This window comes from Trichoderma camerunense, assembly GCF_050948025.1.
Source record: "Trichoderma camerunense strain CBS 138272 chromosome Unknown V8C40scaffold_5, whole genome shotgun sequence".
NCBI classification, from domain to species: Eukaryota; Fungi; Ascomycota; class Sordariomycetes; order Hypocreales; family Hypocreaceae; genus Trichoderma; species Trichoderma camerunense.
In genome coordinates, this window is record NW_028145365.1 from 1,472,552 (window position 1) to 1,492,345 (window position 19,794).

A 19,794-nucleotide genomic window follows, 5' to 3' on the forward strand; every position below is an offset into this window, starting at 1 on the left:
CGTCAAAGTCATGCATACCCAAAAAAAGATGTTAAATGCTAAAATATTAATGAGAAGAAGAAGAGGTAGAGAAGAAAAGAAGGAGAAGAGAACCCCAAGATTAACATCCGCTGCCAAATGATATCAATGCCATGCTATCCCATCCCATCCCATCCCATCCCATCCCATCCCATCCCATCCTAATGATAACCCAGTCCCATGCCAATCCCAATCCCAATCCCAATCCCAATCCCAATCCCAATCCTAATTCATAAAGCCCGTAACATGAATCAAAAATTATCATCCCTCATGAATCAATCCAAAACACACTCATACCATCATCCCTTGACGGCGTACACAGGCTGGATCTTGAAGCTTCCCGTCTGTCTCGCCACAAGCCTTCCACGGATCTCTCTAGCGACTTCTTCCATTCTTCTATATAGCGCCGTATTGCCCAAGCCGGCACTGCCTTGCCACTGGAAGCGACGATTCGCGCCATTCCAGACCAGCGTGTTTTCTTCCGCATCCTCGACTACCCACTGTTGGTTCTGCATACGGGCCTTGGCCTGCTTGCGGTCTCCCTTCCTCAGCAGCATCTCAATCTTGGGGTCTATTCTCAAGTCCAAGACGACGAACAGGACCTCTAGATGAGGGAACCAGTGGAACACTTCAGCCAACGAAGAGCAATCCGTCCCAACCGTCGGGTGAGGAATGGCAATGCGTGTGAGATCCGCGTCGCTCTTGACAGTGAGACTGGAGAGATCTGGCTGCGCGAGCCGGTCAAAGGGCTCGAGACAAAAGTCATCCCACTGATTTTGGGTGATGAAGAGGGCATCGCGCCTCGGGTCAAACCGCTCCTCAAAGACGTGGCAGTTTCTGCCCTTGTCGAAGCGCATCTCGACGCCTCGCTTGCGCATCCAAGACAAGGCAACGCTGCGTGCTTCGCGATTGACAAACGCCATGGGAAGCTCAACTTGCACAGGGTCCAACATCTCATGGCGGAAATCATAGTCGATTGTATCCTCTTCCATGACAAGCATTTGATCGAGTATCAGATCGACCTCTGATTTTGGTAGGCTTCGGAGACCCCAGCATCCTTTCTTGTAGCTGTGTAACGTGATGCCGTCCAGATCCGGCAAGCTCTCGTGCCAGATCTTTAGGCGCAGCTCTGGGGGGAATCTGGAGAAGAGGGGAAATGTGGAAAGCGGTTTGAAAGAAGACATGATGATCAATGATTTCCAGATTTCTGTGATCGTGTATGAGTTTCTTTCTTTTTTTATTTTCTTTCTTCTTTTTCCTCTTTTTTAGAGTTATGCCGTGTATATGCAGACGAACTCTAAATCAAGCGTATAAGTGTGTAAGTGAGCTCTGCTTACACGCACCGAAGGAAGAACTGGTGGGGAAATACAGGTAGCTTTACAACGGAACCAAGTGATGTAAAAGTAAAGAAAAGAAAGAAAGAGAAGAAGAAATGGGAGGAGAAATTCTCGTGAAGCCGAATATAAAAAAAAAGAAAGGAGAGCTCAAGGGATTAAATGATGGGGTAAATTAGAGACACGGGACTGGCGTTGAGCACCTCGGCGAACTAACTCCAACCTATGATATCGTAGGCCTCTATGGAGTTGGTTTGCCAACCCCGCTTGGTCCATCCATGGTCGAGATGGGTTGGGTTGGTTTCCCCCGGTCTTTCAGCTGCCCATCGTGACGTATCGAGCTAGTATTTGCGTTGAAGCCGGCTGCATCGGACAGGACTCTGAGTCCGAAGGGGGCGAGAGTTGCAGTGTTGCAGTGTACGCGGGTATGGCTTCATAAGGTAGCATTGCAGCCTTGCTAAGGCATGTTAAAAAGTCTGTTGCGCAGGCCTTTAAACTTGGGTAGGATCGAAAATGTGCCGGCACGGCTCAGGCCGAAAAGACGATTCGCAACTGCACGCCAAGGACTTTCGAATATAGTGCCGTAAATCGCCGACCGCGAAACGGGCGCGTCAAGGCAAGGGGGAAATTGCCTGCCCTCGGACGCGAGATAGTACACCACGTTTCCTTCACCGATTCGCTGGCGCCGTATCTTTCGTAATTCGGTCCTGTATGAATTATACTAGTATTGTTCAAGGTGCAGGTGCAGGTGCAGGTGCATGTACGAAGTATACGGTATGTTCATTGATATCTTGTATTTCATTCGTGTACGTCGTGCCGTGCCTTTGCAGTACAAGCATCCGACGATACAGAACGCCTGTCTTCCCCCCCACGCCGTTGCTAATGCTTCAAGTCCAAATACAAAAAGAGACATAGAAAAAAGTAAGTATACAAAAGTGGATTCACTCCATGTTCCGTCCAGGCTAGTAAATGTAATTTACACGAGCTTGCCGCGGCTTGAAGCGGGCAAGGTTCGATATCGAAACGACATGTGGCTGGGCACTGACGTCTCCTCGACGGGCACGTACGAATTGAGCTTCTCAATGGCCAGCGAGTGCTTAGCCTTGATCATGTCCCTCATCATGATGTTGGTGGGCAGCTGGATGCCCAGCTCATGGCCGCGCCGTATGAAGAAGCCGTTGAGGTAGTCGACGTCTGTGGGCAGGCCCTTTTGGATCTGCCGATCCAGCTCGACCGATGATACGCTCCGCCTCGCCATGATGCGGCTGTAGATGAGCTGCTTGATCCGATTGCCGCGGATGAAGTCGCGTATCGCGGCGGAGCCCTCCAATTCGGGCATGGCATCCACCACCGAGACAATCTCGGTCAGCAGCCGGTGCATCATCCGCTGGGCGGCAGGATTTCGCAAGAGTCCGGCATACGGTATCTCTAATAGGACGCACACGGGCTCCACAACGGAATCCAGAATGACCGACGGGAGCTTGAAATGGAGCCACTTGTCAAACGGCGTGAGGGACGAATTGAGGTCCTTGACGCCCTGCAGGGCCTTGACAAAGTTCATCCTCGTCTCCGTCTTTTCCACCTCGCGGCCGAAATCACCAAATGTCAGCTGCGTCTTTCCGAACCGCAGTTCCTTGACCGAATCCTGGCCCCGGTTAAAAGCCAACCGATGGCTCATATGGCCAAGGAGGAAGCTGGGGCTCGATTCGGTCCCACGAAAAATCCGCTGCCTCACTTCTTCCAGCACACCCAGCCCATCTGTCATCAGACACACCGTCGTGTCCTTGTCGATGCGGTGCTTGACAGATTGTAATGCTTCAACTGCGTCGTGTCCCGCGCCAGCTACGAGCAGCTGGTCGATGTGTGAATTGTCATCTCTCGTGATGGCTTTGGGAGTTACAGACACGTGCTCAAGCTTCATCTTGCGATGGTCACCGTGACGGGACTTGTAGACGTTGCGGTACTTTGACGAGAAAGAAGGTGATGCCGACAGCGATGGTGAGCTCCTCTTCCACCCCAGCATCTCAACAGAGTCGTAGACACCGGACAGGGCATGGGCTATGAATCTTGATCTCTCGTCATCTCCAAGGATGTGTATCTTGTGTACTGAAGGCGATTTGGCGGCCTCGGGAGGGAGCAGCACCGAGGGCACGGAGAATCTCGGCGTAGAGGAAGAGGACGGTTTGGCGGTTGCAGAGTCGGGTCCGAGGGCTTTGGACCACGGCCTAGGTACGGAGAATCGGGAGCTCGCTTCAGTAGACGAGGAGCCGTGTGATGATTTAGAAGAGCTGTTGCCGCTGTCAGAGGTCGATGCCACCGTGCCATAGCACCGGCCTCGGCAGATGCTATCGCCAGTCCATGTTGAGGGCCTCTGACATATCCGTGCGGATAGCCGCGGTCGAACTGAGCTCGCCACCGTGAAGACTGCCGAGAACCGTCGGCGAGCTGCAGCTGAAACTGGGGATTGCGAGTATGTCGAAGGGTTGGAAGTCGGCGCCTCGATCTGTCCCCGTATGTGGGTGGACTATTTCGCTCGTGCTCGTGCTATGGCCTCGGGTTTCGACAAAGTGGTGCTCGTGAAGAGGTGATTCAAGCAAAGGGTCGGCAGTTTGGCGATCTGCAGTGAATTTCTCTATGGGTGGGCAATGAATGTGGTTGTTGAACGAGCAATTCGTATCCTTGGGCGATATAAGGGGGGAAGAATTGCAGGAGCGTAGATAATGAGCTTTGGCCGGTGTCCGTTCCAATTGTCCATATGTTGTATCCGGTTCTTTTTTTCTCGCTGAAGATCCACTGCGGGATGGTGGCCCGATAGATAAATGTGCCCCGATAAGCAACTAATTTTCCGATAACGTAAGGCACCAGGGACTTTTCAACCTTTTTCGACTCTTATCATACTGTCGATGAAAAAGTGAAAGGAAAGCTGCATCGAGCATTACGTTGTCGCAAACCCTCGTTTTCTTTCTTTCTTTACCTGCGACTCAACTGCGACCATGGCGGACATACCAACTATTATGCCAGACGTGAAGAAGCTGGGCTCCCAGCTGGATAAACTGGAGGATGCGCTTGAGCCTTTGCTGGGAAACATCAGTGAGATGGCCTCACAGCTTCCCCTGCTAGATCGCGCCAAACTATTTTCTCTGACGGCATATGCCATCGAATCTTTGCTTTTCTGTAAGATCCTACTTTTGCTACATCATTTGGCGGTTCGCATGGGCTAATTCGCATCGCAGCATCCATCAAGGTTCAAGGGGGCGACGCGCAGAATCACGCAGTGTACGCTGAGCTTAAGCGGATTCAGCAGTACTTTGCAAAGATTAAGGCGGCGGAGGAGCCCGAAACGAAGAGGACGCTCACCGTCAACCAGGAGGCAGCCGCGCGCATTCTCAAGGCCGATCTGGTACGCATCACTTGGTGGAGATGTCCATCTCCTCATCATTTCCCCCCTATTCATTGAGGTGCTAATTGTGATGCTACAGAGCGACAACAAGACGCTGAGCGCGAAGCTGGCTGAAAAAATTGCTGAGGAACGCGCCAAGGCCCTTCTCAAAGCCGCAGAAAGCAAGAAGCGCAGCGCGGAAGACGCTGCTCAGCCTGCCAACTCAGAGGTTAACGAGTCACCAAGCCAGAATAAGAAGGCGAAGACAAAGGGCAAGGGCAAGAACAAGAGCCGAAAATGAGATCTCTAGGGACGACTTGTGGTATCAACTTTCTTTTCAAGAGTTTTTAGCGTGTGCTTGACGGCTAGTGGCGAACACTTGCGCATAAGGGCGTTTACGGGAATTGGTTTTCTTTATGGTTTCTGCTTATTTAGAAGCAGCATTTGATCAAGGATTCAGGTTGGGAAAAGGCTTTGGGATAAGAATGTATTTGGTGGCAAGAAGTGGATGGCAATTATTAAGATGGCATCTGCGAGCATCATGCGCGAGGGCCTGTATAATATGGTTTTATATCAAGAGGTGGACTAAAATATTCTTTACATGGATATACAATGAATCGGATATGAATCACCAAGATCAACCATTAATAGAATCTCGTCTATAAAACACAGCAATCGTTCCAGACTGGTCAAAGGCGTAGAATGTTCTCGCCATGATTTCTGCTGGACCGGCTTTAGCCTTCAATCCATCTAACGAGGCACTAGCAGTTTTCTAGCTGCACGAGCAGAAACTCGGCCCCTCCCATTGGCCGCGCATAAAACCTTCCAGCCTACCCTCCGCCAGCATCACCAATTCCGACTTGACCATTTGTCAAAACCTCGCTGTTTTTCTACCGATCTATTTTCCTCACCACAACCTAAAAACAACCGCAGAAATGCCTCGTCAACGCTCCGTCGGCCGCGCCCCTTCGCGCCCTACCGCCTCTGCTCCCGCCCCTCAGCAGCACCGCCCTGCCACCACCATGGCCGCTCCTCCTCAGCAGCACGCTCCCCAGGGCATGATGCCTCCCCAGCAGGTTTCTCAGGGCCCTGGACTGTTTGGCCAGATGGCCAGCACTGCTGCGTACGTTTTCACTCCCTAAATAATACTCCTTTTGCTTGGATTTCGAGTGTTGCGCAATGCCAAAATGTACTCGGCGCCTGGTACCGGAGTTTGCGCACTTCCCCATCTCCGGGACCTCCAATTGCCTCGGCTACTCACAAACCACAACACCAAACCACTCGTTAAACAGCACACAAGCTAACTCTCTGGATTCCCTTCATATAGTGGTGTCGCCATCGGCTCCTCCGTCGGCCACGCAATCGGCGGCCTCTTCAGCGGCGGCTCCTCCGAGCCCGCCGCTCCCGTCCAGGCCCAGGCCGCTCCCCAACAGAACCAGCAGTACAACAACTGCGCCGGCGCCGCTCAGAACTTCACAAAGTGCCTCGACGAGAACGGCGGCAACATGCAGATCTGCAACTGGTACCTTGAGCAGCTCAAGGCTTGCCAGGCCGCCGCTAGCCAGTACTAAGCGAAGAGAGGGATGCAAGATAATTATACGATAGATCCTGCATAGGAGAGATGCGGTAGAGAAGGTCATCGGATCAAGGGCATGTAAATCTACATGTCTATTGAGACGAGCACGCATGTATATATACATATCCAGAGGACGAACTTGGGAACGGTACGCATACATGGGATGGTATACGTTCGCATAGGCATACATGCATACAGAACACTCTCCGTAATGGGCGCAGCGCTTGAGTAACGAGTGAGATGCCAATGGCTTGGGCAGAGGAACATCATGTTGCAGATGCGAAACAGAGGCGCATAAGAAGGACTCGCTGGGTTTATTAAAGGAAAATCCCTATAGATGGGTGCACTCTGCTCTTGAATCCTGTACTTGTACAAATAAACAACTGAAAGAAATGAAAGAAAAGAAGAATCAAACAAAAACCCCTCCAAGATAAGAATAGAAAGTGAAAAAGTAAAAAGTAAGACGCTGTGAGGCGGACAAAATCCAATGCTGTTGAACTATTATACACTGCTTCTGCTTTCATGTTTCGTCGTCGTCTGGCCGGGGCTCAAAATTCAGCTATATAACATGAGTGGTTAGCCTACAGTTGACATTTGATCAAGGTATAAAAAGTCACATACCGAATTGCCATTGTAAAGTTGGTGATCGCGCTGTAAGTTCTGTAGACCTCTGACTCGGCGATTTCTCTCCTCGGAAGCCGTTCTCGCCGCCGCATCCGACGATCCCCTTTCTCTCGTGGCTTCTCTCTGTCCGCCGCCCAGGCCAATCAAGCTGAGGAGCCATGTGAAGAAGCCCAGAATCATGGCGATGAACCTGGAAAAGAAGGATTTCTGCTGCTGCTCCGCCGCGCTGTAAGCCGAGGAGTACTTTTGGACGGGAATGAGGACTAATGTTGACGATGGGACCAAACCCAGCTCGCCGAGGGCCTTGTTTTCCTCCGTTGCGTCAATGTTCTTGTTGGGCAGCGGCGTCAGAACCTGCTTAAATGTGTAAGGAGCATTGCCCTCCCTGTTCTCGTCGACCCAACGCCTGACTTCCTTTAGGGGAGATGCCGTCTTGAACCGCGAGCGGATGGTTGAGCCATCAAAGAGCCGGACTTGTATGGATGCCATTTCAGACACCCTGGTCGTCGAGGGCATTTTGCTCAGTTTCGCGCTGGCTGAGGAAGCATCGTCCGCCTTTTGGCTTTCAATCTTCTGCTGCTCCTTTGCCGAGGCCCGCATCCGCCTCTCCTCTTTGTCATCCTCTATCCGCTTCAAGATTCTTCGGCGCTCCTCTTGTTCCGCCAATCGCTTCTTCTTCAGCTCTTCAGCCTGCTGATAGACTTTGGCGCCATCTGTATTCGCCCCTGCTTGCGCCTCGGCTTTGGCCTTTTCCTGGGCCTTGGCCCGCTCCTCCTTGGCCTTTCGCTCGGCCTCTTCTTTTTGCGCCTTGAGCTTGGCCGCCCTTTCGGCGAGGATCCTGTTAACGATCTCGGATTGTGCGGCGGCTTGTACGCTCGCGGGCGGTGCATGTGTCTGCGATTGTGATTGGGTTTGGGCCTGGGACGGCGGTGGTGGAGATGTCGACGGAGCGGGAGCGAGAACGGAAGCGTGTGCGGCAGCGGGGACAGGGGCAGCCGGCCTTGTCGGTGAAGTCGCCGGTGATGAGGCTGGTGATGGTAACGACGACGGCGATGCGGCTGCGGCTGAAACCACTGGCGGAGCGGCATTGAAGGCGACAAGGATCCGACGAAGGAAGTCCTCCTTGCTGGTGCCGGCGGAAATGTACTCCTTCAGCTCGCCGTGCTTCATGATGACAACAGTCGGCGTCTTGGGGAGCGGGAAGATTTGCGACAGGTATCCGGCCTCTTCCGAGTCTGCGATAAGCCGCAGAGCGACTGCTTGTGTCTCTATCAGCTTCAAGAGCTGCGTCCAAGCTGTTAGTATGTATGTTACATCGTGCATTGTGTCGTATACCGCAATGTCGGATAGAGTGCGGGCGGCCTTACAGAGCTGTCTTGTAGATATTCATTTTCCCATGTTTGGCTCTCGTCGTTTTCATCTAATTAGGCGTCAGACAAGACAAGGAGCACAGATGGCTGAACAGCGAAGTTCAATCACGCACTCGTCACGAAGCAAAGCACCAGCTTCTGCTGGCCCACCGCCGTGGAAATGCCCTCTTGCAGGCTCCCCTGGTAAAACATGGCTTTTTCCTTGTTATATTTTCCCTCTTTTCCGTATTATCGTGCAAATTTCGTATCTCGATGGGATTATGTTGAAAATTCGGGTATTATATCTTTTGTAGGAGGCGAAACGGCGGTTCGGCGTTGGGAGGATGGTGATGAGCTCAACCAGTTGCCGGGACGGAGGAGGAGGGGAATCGCAGCCCGGGCTGCCGAGAATCGATAGTAGTAATACAGGGACAGGGATTCACATTTACTTTTGTCACGCGCGTCTCTTTGTGATGCAGCACAAAATCGCAATGGCGGGAACAACAGCAACAATCCCCAGAGTACAGAATAGAACAGAATCAGAATAGGTGGATTTGTTGGGGCCTTTGCCGCTGTCTGGACAACGTTGACATTTGAAATGCGCGGAAACCGATGACGAAAGGCCAGCTTTGATGGGCGTCAACCAAAGAAAGGACCCGCGAAGATCCACCGGCGACGGCCTGCAAAAGGTTCCGCCGCAGCCCATCCGCTTTGGGACAGGCGGTGGAGGCTCTGCTGCTTGGGGCAGGCGGTGGCTCTTTGGCTCTCTTTTACAAGGGACCAGCGCTCAATTGCTGGCGGTTTTTGTTGGGAGGGGACCTGCACTAGTTTGCGATGCTAATTTACGACTACGAGTAAGCTGTCAGTTCCATTGGAGTTGAAGATAGTCTTCGTTGGCCTGTAAAAATAGCAAGATATGGACTTGAGAGAGGTCACCGTTTGATGGTTGGTCGATGTGGCATCATTCCAGCGTCGTCCCAGTCGGATTCCAGAAGCTAGCATTGTACCATGTAAAAATCAAAAGCTTCAAGCATGTTGACGATGTTTCCTCATTGTTAATTGAGCGAACAAAGCAACAAAGAATTGGATGCTACACAATGAATCAGATTCACAATTTACTTGAAAATTTGTCCAATGAAAGTCAAAGAGCATCCCATGGCCCAAGCAAGGGCAATTGCCATGTGCATACACAAAGAGCTCCGAGATGTCAAACCTGGATCATGACTGGACTTACAGCGCCTCTACACCCCACTAAACAACCCCTTCTAGGCAGGCGGTCAACTCTCCAACGCCCATCAATGCCATCATACTATCAAATCTCCAAATCCAAACCTCAAACACCAATATCTCGACTCGTACCCAGCAGGTCAAGCACACAGTCCCATCAGCGTTGATGAACTGCACACACCACCTGCTTCGCAGCCTACGGGCGACCCGCGGCAGCATCGCCACCAGATCCGCTCCCCAATGCGCCCGGACAGCGGCAGCAGCTCGCATCTTCCCGCCCCGAGCCGTCCACAGCAGACGCATCTCCTCGACCGTCTCCCGATCCAACAAGCAGCCAGCTGCGGATGATCCGAATTTTGTATCTATTGTTGATCTGCAGCCGCAGACAGTTCGCGCGGGCAAGCGACATGGCCCGGGCATCCTCCTCCTCGGTTCGTCTATCCTTCTTCAAGTATACAAACATACATATATCTTGCGTATAAGTGTATACACGCAATTCGACAACCTCTACTAACACATTTCGTTTCAACCAAAACAGCTCTCATCCCCATAACTGCCTTCTTCCTGGGCACATGGCAAGTCCAGCGTCTCGACTGGAAAACAAGACTCATCGCAAAATTCGAAGACCGTCTCATCCGCGAGCCCCTCCCGTTGCCGCCTCACATCGACCCCTCCGTCGTCGGCGAGTTCGACTACCGCCGAGTCCTCGCCACGGGCCGCTTCCGCCACGACCAGGAGATGCTCGTCGGTCCCCGCATGCGCGACGGCCAGGACGGCTTCATGGTCATCACGCCGCTAGAGCGCAAGGACGGCTCCACGATCCTCGTCAACCGCGGCTGGATCAGCAAGAAGCACCGCAGCCAGAGGACGAGGCCCGACAGCTTAGTTCAGAGCACCGTCACGGTCGAGGGCTTGCTGCGCGAGCCGTGGAAGAAGAACATGTTTACGCCCGAGAACAGGCCCGACAAGGGCGAGTTTTACTTTCCCGACGTCCACCAGATGGCTGCTCTGACTGGCAGTCAACCGGTATGGATAGAAGCTACTATGGGTGAGTGAATTGCCTCTTTGTCTTTCGTCTCAAATTGTCTCTATCTAGGTGAAGCTACAAAGGCGACACCAATCCCAAAAAATTCCGCAAGATAGCAAAGTCCAGATGTCCCACCAAGAGTCCCCAAAAAAAAATATCCGAAGCTTTCCCAAGCTTCCCACATGTATCCCTTTTGTCAAAGAGACTCGTATCCCGTTTATCCCATATCAATATCAATATCCCTATCCCTTGAACAATCCATCGCTAAACAATACAATTCCAATGTTTGCAGAACCCGAGTATATGCGCATGGTAGACTATGAAGCTCGCGGAATCCCCTTTGGACGACCCGCAGAGGTCAACCTGAGGAACAACCACGCTCAGTACATCTTTACATGGTAAGCGAAAGCATCAACACTCCTCAGCCTGTCTATTTGCAAAAAAGACAAGAAACAAAACAACGCCAGTCATGGCTTGCAGTCAAATCAGTCTCCATCAAACCGTCTAACTCGTCGACTCTGCAGGTACGGTCTGAGCATTGCCACGTCAATCATGCTTTACATGGTGCTCAAGAAACCGCCGTCCAATATTGCTCGCCGGGTTCGGGCCGGCGGTATGTAAGGGAAAGAGTGGCGGCAACAATCAAAGTAAACATATAATGTAAAAGGAGAGTGGAGGGAGGAGGAGGAGGAAAAAAGCAGCGAAAAGAAACGGAAAAGAAGATGAACAGCATGGCCAAAGATGATTACGTACAAATGGCTATGCACGTTTCAAAGAAACCGCTATTGCTCTTCGTCTTCTTCTTCCTCTTCTTCCTCTTCGTCCTCATCCTCTGGAAAGACCAGCTCCTCTTCCTCATCGTCATCATCTTCGTCATACTCTTCTTCCTCTCTCTTCCGCTTCGCGCCGCCCTCTCCATGGGGCACGTACGCGGCATGGGTGGCATGGATAGCATACATGCCAGGATGGGCTACTGGAATAGCACACCTCAGCATCTGCTGGAGCTCACGCGGAAGGTGGCGGTTGGCCAGGTTGAAGAGAGAGAGTCCTGGGTTAAGAAGGCGTTGTCTATTGTGTACAATATAATATAAGCATGGGTAAAAAGGGGGGTTGAAAATAGATGTAAGAATAAACAGAGTGAAAAGGAGGAAATAGGAGAAAGAGACAAACAAACTCACCTATTCATCAAGGTAATGACATCGCGCTCTTCAATGGTTCTTCGACCAGCGTGATTGGCGTAGGCACCTAGATCGTCGCCGAGTTGCTGGAAATACCAATCCGAAGCCTGTGTCAAGGCGCCAAGGGTGTCGGCCGGGATTCTCTGGTTGATCAACCCTGTCGTCTGTATGGCTGCCTGGGTAACTTGCCTAACAAAGGCGGGCGGGAGCTGCGGATACTCAATGTTGTGCTTGGAGATCCTGGTCTTGGAGGTCTTGGAGGTCTTGGCTTTCTTTTTCTTGGGCCGACCTTGGGGGTATCCGATGATGTCGTCATTGGGCCTCTCAGGCTCTTGCCCAAACGTCTCGTAGTCAATCTTGGTGATGGCCTCCATTTCAGCGTCTCCCAGGCTGGACACAGACGCAAAGTCGCCATAATCGGGAAACTCGTCGTCTGCTTGCTGCACTGCCGTCATGTCCGCTTCCGCCGATGCTTCTGCTGACGCTTCTGCCGACTCCTCTGCCGACGCTGATGCCTCGAGTTCCGTCTCGGCTTCTGCCTCGATTTCTGCCTGTCTCTTTTCGTTCATGAGCTCAGTGTCATCCTCAACGGGGTTGGGAGCATTGAGGACAGTTTGGATGTCATCAACAACGGGAGACCTCATGTAGAAGGTGGTTTGATCATTGTCACTCAGGCCAGACGGCATGTCAAGGCTAAAGTCGCTTTCACGACGGTCACCAGGAGGTCGTCTTACAAGTCATGTTAGCATGTCATTCTATCAAACAAGATTCATTGGGCTAGAAGACAAATGGCAAGCACTTACCGTAAATCTGCAATCTCAGGATCTAGAGGAGCCGGAGGAGCAATCTCAATTGATCTACCAAAGGGATCCGACCCCATATGCTCCCCGTAAATATCATCCCACATGATGTCGTCGTTAGACCCCGGAAAGAAGCCAAAGCTGCGCCTTGGGGGGCCCTCGCTGGTGGCTCGACGAGGCAGCTCAACAGATTGAACAGTCACGTTTCCGTCATCGAGTATGGACGACTGTGGAGGCTGCAAGTCGTCCGAGGAGCCCTCATCAAGGGGCAGAGACAGGCGAGGCCTATCAATTGGCAGCTCGTCGTCGTCGTCATCAGCTCGTCGAGATGCCCGCCTACGACTGCCGCTGGACCCCCCATTGCCGCTGCCATTAGGAGAGGGCTTGTCCGGGGAGGATGAGGAGGCAATCACATGGCTGGTTGGAGCTAGGGCGCGGCCAAGATGGCGCAGGATGGACATGGGCGTCTCTCTCTGCTCTCTGAAGCTCTGGCGACGAGTGCGGCCTGGGGTGAACATGGCAATGCGACGCTGGTCAAGTGCTCGACGAGCAGCCACGGCATGGGGAGTTGGGGCAGCCGGCGTGTTAATGGCCGAGTGAGGATAGTGAGGGTTCTGAAAGAAGCGGTTCGAGGGCGTGTGAATGGACAGACGAGTGGTTGAGGGTTCAACGCTCCTTGTACGACGACGAGGCGTGTGAATGGGCACATCGTCGTTGCTTCTGCCCAGGTCCAACATCTCGAGATCCATGGTAGCAATGCTTGAGGGGGGAGAGGGTGAAGGGATAGGAGAGGGATAGGGCGAGGGCTCTGAATCTTCAGGCGAGAGTTCGCGCGCGGGGTCGTCCGGTGGTCTGAACCTATCTTGAAAGTCGAGAAACTGACGGCGATAGTAGTTGAAAGTAGGACCTTCAGGATGAAAGTCGAAGAAGTAATGGTCAGGTTCAAATTCCAGATCCAGCGACATATAGCGGCTGTAGGAGATGTGATTTTCAAACAAGGGCCAAGAATCAAATGGAACGAATCCTGCCTCTGCAACAATACCTTTTTGGGGTTGTTATTGTATAGAGACAAGATACAGACCGAATCGCAGATGCGCGGTTGGCTGGTGATTTGTTGATGTAAATGCGACGGGATTGCGGGATTGGCCTATTTTATAGACGAATCCTTTTCTTTCTTTCTTTCTTTTTCAAATGCCTGATGAGAATGGGTTGGAAGACAGGTTGAATAATCAACTAGGGGTATGGACACACAATGCAATGCAGACAAGCAGGCTGGACAGGGACGCTCTGAGAGGCAACAAAACTGGCGATGGCGAGTGAGCGTAAGAGAGGATTGGATTCCGGCTGTTGTTCAACGCCAGAATGCCGCCAGGGATTGGCCGCATGTACTCGTGCTTGTATGCCGTGCGGAGAAGCGCCGCTCACAGTGTCTTTGGCTTCATCTGGGCGTTGTGATTTGCACGTTTTCGAGGCAAGGCCAGACAGGTGGTGTAACTCGACCGGGGCGCGTCATGGGTCTGAGGATACAGACAGACAAGACAGACAGACGAGCAGAGATTGGACGCGGCAAAGTACACGATACATGGATAGCTGCAAGTGCTGACTAAGGCAGAAAGGGCCTTCCTTCCCTATCACATGTACTTGCACAGACAGCGCAGGAAGGTGAGCATAGTAGATTATTTTTTTTGTTTCACCGTATTAATTATTACATTATGATTATGATTATCTATCGTTTGTATTTTCCATTACTTGTGATTAATGCAGGTGGCTGTTTAGGGGACCAAAGCTGAAGGCTGGCCAACAGCTACCGGTGTGAAAAGAATCAAATCACCTTGCAGGAGCTTTTCTTAGTGGTTTAAGCTTTGCAGCTTCGGCCAATCAAACACCGCGGGGGAGAGCCGGACTGCCCCACCGCTGGCAAGAAATGGGTGTGCCAGCACTATCGCCTTGTACCTGGTACTCACATACTCTAAACACAACCACCAAAACAGGTCCATTGCCAACCTAAAGGCTACTATATTTGCAGAGTCTCTAAATCGCATCAAGTCTCTCGCTGACTCGAGATATAGAATTACTCTATCCATAAAAAGCTGCATCACGCAGTGCAACTAACCGCCCAGCACTGGCAACTAACTGCTGGAGGCTACTTACTATAGCCCATTTACTGGGACTGCAGTGTGACCGCGTCCAAACGCCACCACGACAGGCCCCTTGTTTTAAATAAAGAAACACCAGCCCGTCAAACGTGGACAACCCGAAATGCTGCATATGTTAGCACTGACTCGATGACAATCGCTGCATCAGCCGCGGGGGAAATATCATTCCAATCCGTCCGCCTGCAGCAAGGGCCGCTGCCGCTTCGCTTTGTTTCCTCCTCACGTTACAATTCTTGCTACTATTTCCAGCATCATTCACAACAACAAAATAATCCCCCCCTCCCTGACCCCCTCCCTCCTTTTCAATGCGCATGCTGTACACCCACCAAAGCAGCAGAGGGGCTAGGCGGAGGATTGACCGGTGAGAAACGTACATATGCAGGCGGCCAAACGATGGCGCAGAGCCTTGTCAGTGCTGAGCAAAACCCGGTCTATGGTCTGGTGTTGCTCTGTATCAGCTACAAGACATACTGGCACACACACATACTAAAACAGTGGTAGCGTTTACTTTGGTTCTCGTCTTAGTCGTCCGTGATAATTCCACGATGCTACCTTGGACCTCTGCAAACTTCATCATTTCTCACGTCCTGACTGGCCTACACGACGTACCAGCAATACCAATCGCATCGCATCTACCCCAGCGTGGGGTGCTCGCGTCGGCTAGTCCAAGCAAAAGAGGCGTGGAATCCCAAGCATATGACGCCGTCCTGCCGCGAAGAGGAGACAAAAGCAGGGCTCCCACGCGTGGCCAATATCAAAGCCCCCTCTTCTCTCGCATTCCTTTTCGCCTCCGTGACGCTTCCCGCGCTTCCCGTATCCATTCTGTTTGGCTCGGGGCCTGCAGGAGAGGCAAATGGGCTGCATGGTCGGCTGCATGAGAAAAGAGAAAGCTTGACTTCCCCGAGCAAATGAAAATGAACCCACCGGAAATCCACACCGGTCAAAGGCCTGCATATACATGTTACGAGTATCCAACTACGCGTAAGGGCCACCAACGAGGGTCAGGAAGTGTCCGCGAAGGGAGTCCGGCGCATAGAGCCGGTTCAGGAGTCATTGACTGCCGGCTCCGTGCCTTATCGGTCTCATGCTTGTGTTCGTTCCTGTAGCTATGCGAAGTTACTGCATGGCTGATTGGTACGAAGGAGATGCTACGAAAACTGAAAGCTGCGGAGAGAAAAAGCCGGAAGTAACAGTACCCCGTTCGTGTTATTATCCCCCCTGCCGTGACATGATGCAACGGTTACCAGCTTGTTTCTCGTATGATTTCTGCTGCCACGATTCGTGGTGACAGGAAAGACCAGCCCAGTGGTGTCACATCTTGTAGCACGTAGATGGATCGAGACAAGTATCTACCTAGGTACCTGGGAGCAGGTAACGCTACTAGGCAACAGTAGACCGCAATACATTGGCAGATATACACACCAGAAAACAGAACCGCAATGAGGATCTTGGCATCAACACATGAAACCATCATCTCACAAAAGCATTCAGACACAGTCAATACTCGTTGGTATTTAGGAATAATCTAGCAATCTCATATTAGAGCAGTCCACTGGGAGAATCAATCTTCTCCAGACGCTTCTCAAAAAATCGACAAGGCCAAAATATGATGCTCGTCGTCATCACAGGAGGAAAACCCAGCACTTGGTATCAGATCATCCTAGTGATGTCTCGAAAAGTGACTCATGGATCTCATTTTCCTTTCCCTGTCTCTTCTCGTTCGTTCATTTCTCCCGTCTTCTTCTCTCTTTCACGCGACCACTCGGATCGGCCAAAAAAAGTCTCGAGGCCCACTCGAATCGGGCTCTGTAGTTCTCTGCTACTAAGAGGCGCATAGTAGATAGTTATCCTCTCAAACTGCAGTGCCCAGGCTCTGGATGTATCGGCCGCGCTCGATGTTGGCATACGAATAGGGTCTAGATTCCGGCGGGAACGTGCCGTCGGCTGCCCACAAGTCGATGAGGTACTGCATGGGCTCCAACTCGCTCGGCTGCAGCATCTCGAGCGTCGTGGCTGTCAGGATGAAGTGGCTAAAGCAACTGTTCAGCTGCTTCTCCAGGTTGAGGTGGTAGAAGGGCTCCACGAAGTGGTCCCAGTACAGATGGGCGTAGACGCGGAAGATTTGGCGGAATATCAGTTGACAGGTGCCCCCGAGCTGCTTGGGAAACCCGCTCCTAGCCCCAAGCCACTCGTCGCCACCCTGCTGGGCGGCATTGCTCGTGTACTCAGGATGAATGGCAAACGACACCGTGTCGGGGTCGGTAGGGAATAGCGCGGGATCGTCCATCTTGCCAGACATCCACCGCTGCATCAGCGTCATGTATTCATACGCTGGCAGCTCCACCGGCTCGTGATTCCTGTTGAGCCAGGTATAGCTGTGGTTCCTGTTACACAGCACGCACGCGCATGCATTAGCCCAGACGCCCTCGAAACTCAATGGGGCAAGAAGGCGGCCACTTACTTGCCGGCAGACATCTTGGGACATGTTGTCGGGTTGCAGATGCTTGTGCCATCCTCCTCCTTCTCGTGGAGGACTCGGACAAAGTTCCAGAGGTTACGGTAGTGCTCGACCACTGTATGGCTAACTGTCAGAACAAGCATGCTCTCTCGCTCTCTCTCTCGCTCTCCCAGTCTCTAAATCTCTCACTCTGCCTCTCTCCTCTTGTGGACATCTTTCTCTTTCCCATTCTATCGGTTCCTCTCCCTTGGGCTTTACTTACCCTGGTGTGCCACCCACTCTCCGTGGTCAACCGTCTTTGGCCGAGCACTCAGCGTCATAAAGTTTCCCTTTACAATATGTTTCGCACAGGCCGTGTTGAGCCATAGCGGCAATGGCTGGGGTATATCGAGGGGCGTGGGAACCACGACATCTATTGACTTGGCGATCGACAGGGACTCGGGCAGAGTCACTCTAGGCGCTGAACTCGACGTCGAACTGGCGGACGGATAGTGGTCCGCGGCCGCGGTCCTATGAAGGGACGCTGCAGCTGAAGCTCCGGCTTCAGACGCGGTCGGAGTGGTTGGACTCTTGACAGGAGTCCCTGCCTTGGCAGAGTTTCCCCGAATCTGGGCTTTTCTGGTGCCGGAGACGAGACATTGAGTTAGCAAACTTGCGGCTGAAGGAGCACGACACGTAATATCAAACCCCAAAACGGAACCACAAGAGACCAAAGGGGAAAGGGAGCCGGGAAAAAAGAAAAAAGACAGCTTACATTCCAGAGAACAGGTTGGACATCGCGTGGTAGGACAGCAGCTTTGGAGTAAACAGTGTGAGCTCGTGATTATGGCGGGGAGTTTAATGGCAAGGAAAAGAGCCATAGGCCGCTCTCCCCTGAACACAACAGGACGCTAGCCTGCACGAGGACTGGAGCACACGAATTAGATAAGCAGATTTGGCGGAAAGGGGCGGGAACACGGCCTTAGTTTTCTTCTATTTTCAATGGGCGATTTCTAGTCGATCCGCTATTGTCTGTTAGAGCAAAGTCGACGGCAACCCAAAATCAACTTGCTCGACGATCTTGTGTTATGTAAACTAACCAAAGGCTAGGCTAGAGAGTGATTCTATGCTGACTGTGCTTTGAAAGGTTGGCAAAAGATATGTAGATTCTCAGTGGCTTCTGTTGTTGTACAGAGCAATCGAGTACAGGTTATGACACACCAAGGCACTTTCACATGGAGGGTAACACCACAGCATCACTTCAAGGGACTGCAGTTTACGAATCATCTTCTGCGAGCTTAGTTATGCTGGTCTACCCTCCATTTCTCCACATACAAGAATAGAGGTACTAAGTACAGTATACTCTTCTTGCCGCGTCTAGGCCTCGTGTATAATCGGTCGGACTTGGGCGAATAACATCACTCCGATCGTGAAATCCATGGCCGTCATCTCTCATCGAGTTTCGTATCAACCAATCACTCCTAGTGCCCCGTAATGGCTTGCAAGCATGATCACTCTGCAAGAGAACACATGTCCACCCTGGAACACGGCTGTCACTGTCTGCTCGAGACCGGGGCGAGTGGAACATGGCGTCGTTAGACCATCCATGGCTTGGAATACGAGGGCAGGCAGACACACCACCCGCGTCTGGGGATGGTGATGGGCAAGAGAACCTGGGTGATGGGCAAGAGAACCTGGTTCCCGGGGCGCAGGATGCAACCATCTCGGGGATCAACCAAGATCTTGGTGGGCGGCTGAGACAGAAATCCAGTTCAAGGCCGCCCCAAGGTAACATGTCACCCAGAAGGCAAAACTAGCCTCCAGTGGGTGTGATTGTTCCTTTCTGGGGGCCCGAAATCTTTCGGGCTGCATGTCTCATTCGCTGTGGCGTATTATCTGAAGCTGTCACATTGGTTAGCCTTCAAAAGAGTCCATAGAATTGCTTTTTCTCAGGTCAGTCTGTCTTCCTTGACGCGGGTCTCAGTTAACTCGCCCGTCAAAGCTTTCTGACCAAGTGATTTCGTCAATACATCTAATAGACTCCATGGCTCTTGAGCATGTCTCGCTTGTTCTCAGAAGGCGTCAATATGGAGCCAAGCTGCTAGCCAATAGAGCTGCGTTTTCTGGAAATCCGAAGATTTTCGGCCTCGTCTTTTGAACCTGGTCGACCAAATTTGCTTTTTCTTAGATGTTCGGCCGCATGTCTCAGCTGAGAATAATCACATTATCACACAGATTTTGGTCTTCCGATATGTTCGAAGTTCTTCGGCTGGCCTATCTCCAGCTCCATCGCTGCAAGGAGTGCCAACTCCATAGTTCAATGTTGCTTTCTCTGAGATGTCCGAAATTTTTCGGACGGTGTATATCTAATACACCGAGACATCACGAACAGGCCTTGACATCTCGTCTGCCAAAGGTATCCGATCTTTCGGACGGCGTGTCTCTAGCTCGGGGGACATCCGGTGATCATCCTGTCTTGAATTTGCAATCTGATGCTCTCGCTCTCACACCTGGATCCCAATCTCGCTTTCAGACGGGCCGCAGCCAGACTATTGTCAGAGCACATGCCATGGGTTCAGCCAAGATATAACCTAGATCAACAAATATGTCATCTAAGGGATCTGAAAGATTCCGTCACATATCTCATTGGAATACCCCATGAGCATGAGATCAACTCGTATCTCAGGGG

At 51.9% G+C, this 19,794-nt stretch overlaps 8 protein-coding genes across 8 annotated transcripts; 3 read left to right on the forward strand and 5 right to left on the reverse strand.

The window, feature by feature from the left end:
- Positions 1 to 201: 201 nt before the first annotated feature.
- V8C40DRAFT_239523 (2EXR domain-containing protein) lies at positions 202 to 1,895 on the reverse strand. Its single transcript, XM_083214652.1, has one exon. It carries the CDS (start codon positions 1,200 to 1,202, stop codon positions 318 to 320), a length of 885 nt encoding a protein of 294 aa, XP_083075721.1. The 5' UTR covers positions 1,203 to 1,895; the 3' UTR covers positions 202 to 317.
- A 170-nt stretch (positions 1,896 to 2,065) lies between these two features.
- Positions 2,066 to 4,097, reverse strand: V8C40DRAFT_239526 (ketopantoate reductase PanE/ApbA C terminal-domain-containing protein). Its single transcript, XM_083214653.1, has one exon. The coding sequence runs from the start codon at positions 3,373 to 3,375 to the stop codon at positions 2,329 to 2,331; it is 1,047 nt and encodes a 348-aa protein (XP_083075722.1). The 5' UTR covers positions 3,376 to 4,097; the 3' UTR covers positions 2,066 to 2,328.
- A 156-nt stretch (positions 4,098 to 4,253) lies between these two features.
- Positions 4,254 to 5,398, forward strand: V8C40DRAFT_239528 (Sas10/Utp3/C1D family protein). Its single transcript, XM_083214654.1, has 3 exons — positions 4,254 to 4,526; positions 4,586 to 4,752; positions 4,832 to 5,398. Exons 1-3 carry the CDS (start codon positions 4,346 to 4,348, stop codon positions 5,030 to 5,032), a joined length of 549 nt encoding a protein of 182 aa, XP_083075723.1. The 5' UTR covers positions 4,254 to 4,345; the 3' UTR covers positions 5,033 to 5,398.
- A 268-nt stretch (positions 5,399 to 5,666) lies between these two features.
- Positions 5,667 to 6,302, forward strand: V8C40DRAFT_263957 (coiled-coil-helix-coiled-coil-helix domain-containing protein; the record flags this gene model as incomplete). Its single annotated transcript, XM_083219510.1, has 2 exons — positions 5,667 to 5,854; positions 6,059 to 6,302. The coding sequence occupies 2 exons, from the start codon at positions 5,667 to 5,669 to the stop codon at positions 6,300 to 6,302; spliced, it is 432 nt and encodes a 143-aa protein (XP_083075724.1).
- Positions 6,303 to 6,602: 300 nt separating this feature from the next.
- Positions 6,603 to 8,905, reverse strand: V8C40DRAFT_239530 (ubiquitin-related domain-containing protein). The gene is made up of 4 exons (XM_083214655.1): positions 8,415 to 8,905; positions 8,299 to 8,351; positions 6,929 to 8,215; positions 6,603 to 6,866 (listed from the first exon to the last, which is right to left on the reverse strand). The coding sequence occupies exons 1-4, from the start codon at positions 8,491 to 8,493 to the stop codon at positions 6,828 to 6,830; spliced, it is 1,458 nt and encodes a 485-aa protein (XP_083075725.1). The 5' UTR covers positions 8,494 to 8,905; the 3' UTR covers positions 6,603 to 6,827.
- Positions 8,906 to 9,576: 671 nt separating this feature from the next.
- Positions 9,577 to 11,712, forward strand: V8C40DRAFT_239532 (cytochrome oxidase assembly protein SHY1). The gene is made up of 4 exons (XM_083214656.1): positions 9,577 to 9,938; positions 10,046 to 10,555; positions 10,827 to 10,932; positions 11,059 to 11,712. Exons 1-4 carry the CDS (start codon positions 9,674 to 9,676, stop codon positions 11,153 to 11,155), a joined length of 978 nt encoding a protein of 325 aa, XP_083075726.1. The 5' UTR covers positions 9,577 to 9,673; the 3' UTR covers positions 11,156 to 11,712.
- On the reverse strand, positions 11,667 to 13,614 carry V8C40DRAFT_178716 (centromere kinetochore component CENP-T-domain-containing protein). The gene is made up of 2 exons (XM_083211704.1): positions 12,516 to 13,614; positions 11,667 to 12,441 (listed from the first exon to the last, which is right to left on the reverse strand). The coding sequence occupies exons 1-2, from the start codon at positions 13,475 to 13,477 to the stop codon at positions 11,709 to 11,711; spliced, it is 1,695 nt and encodes a 564-aa protein (XP_083075727.1). The 5' UTR covers positions 13,478 to 13,614; the 3' UTR covers positions 11,667 to 11,708.
- A 2,546-nt stretch (positions 13,615 to 16,160) lies between these two features.
- Positions 16,161 to 18,016, reverse strand: V8C40DRAFT_239539 (Mob1/phocein family protein). The gene is made up of 4 exons (XM_083214657.1): positions 17,881 to 18,016; positions 17,389 to 17,744; positions 17,130 to 17,241; positions 16,161 to 17,052 (listed from the first exon to the last, which is right to left on the reverse strand). Exons 1-4 carry the CDS (start codon positions 17,901 to 17,903, stop codon positions 16,521 to 16,523), a joined length of 1,023 nt encoding a protein of 340 aa, XP_083075728.1. The 5' UTR covers positions 17,904 to 18,016; the 3' UTR covers positions 16,161 to 16,520.
- Positions 18,017 to 19,794: the final 1,778 nt, after the last annotated feature.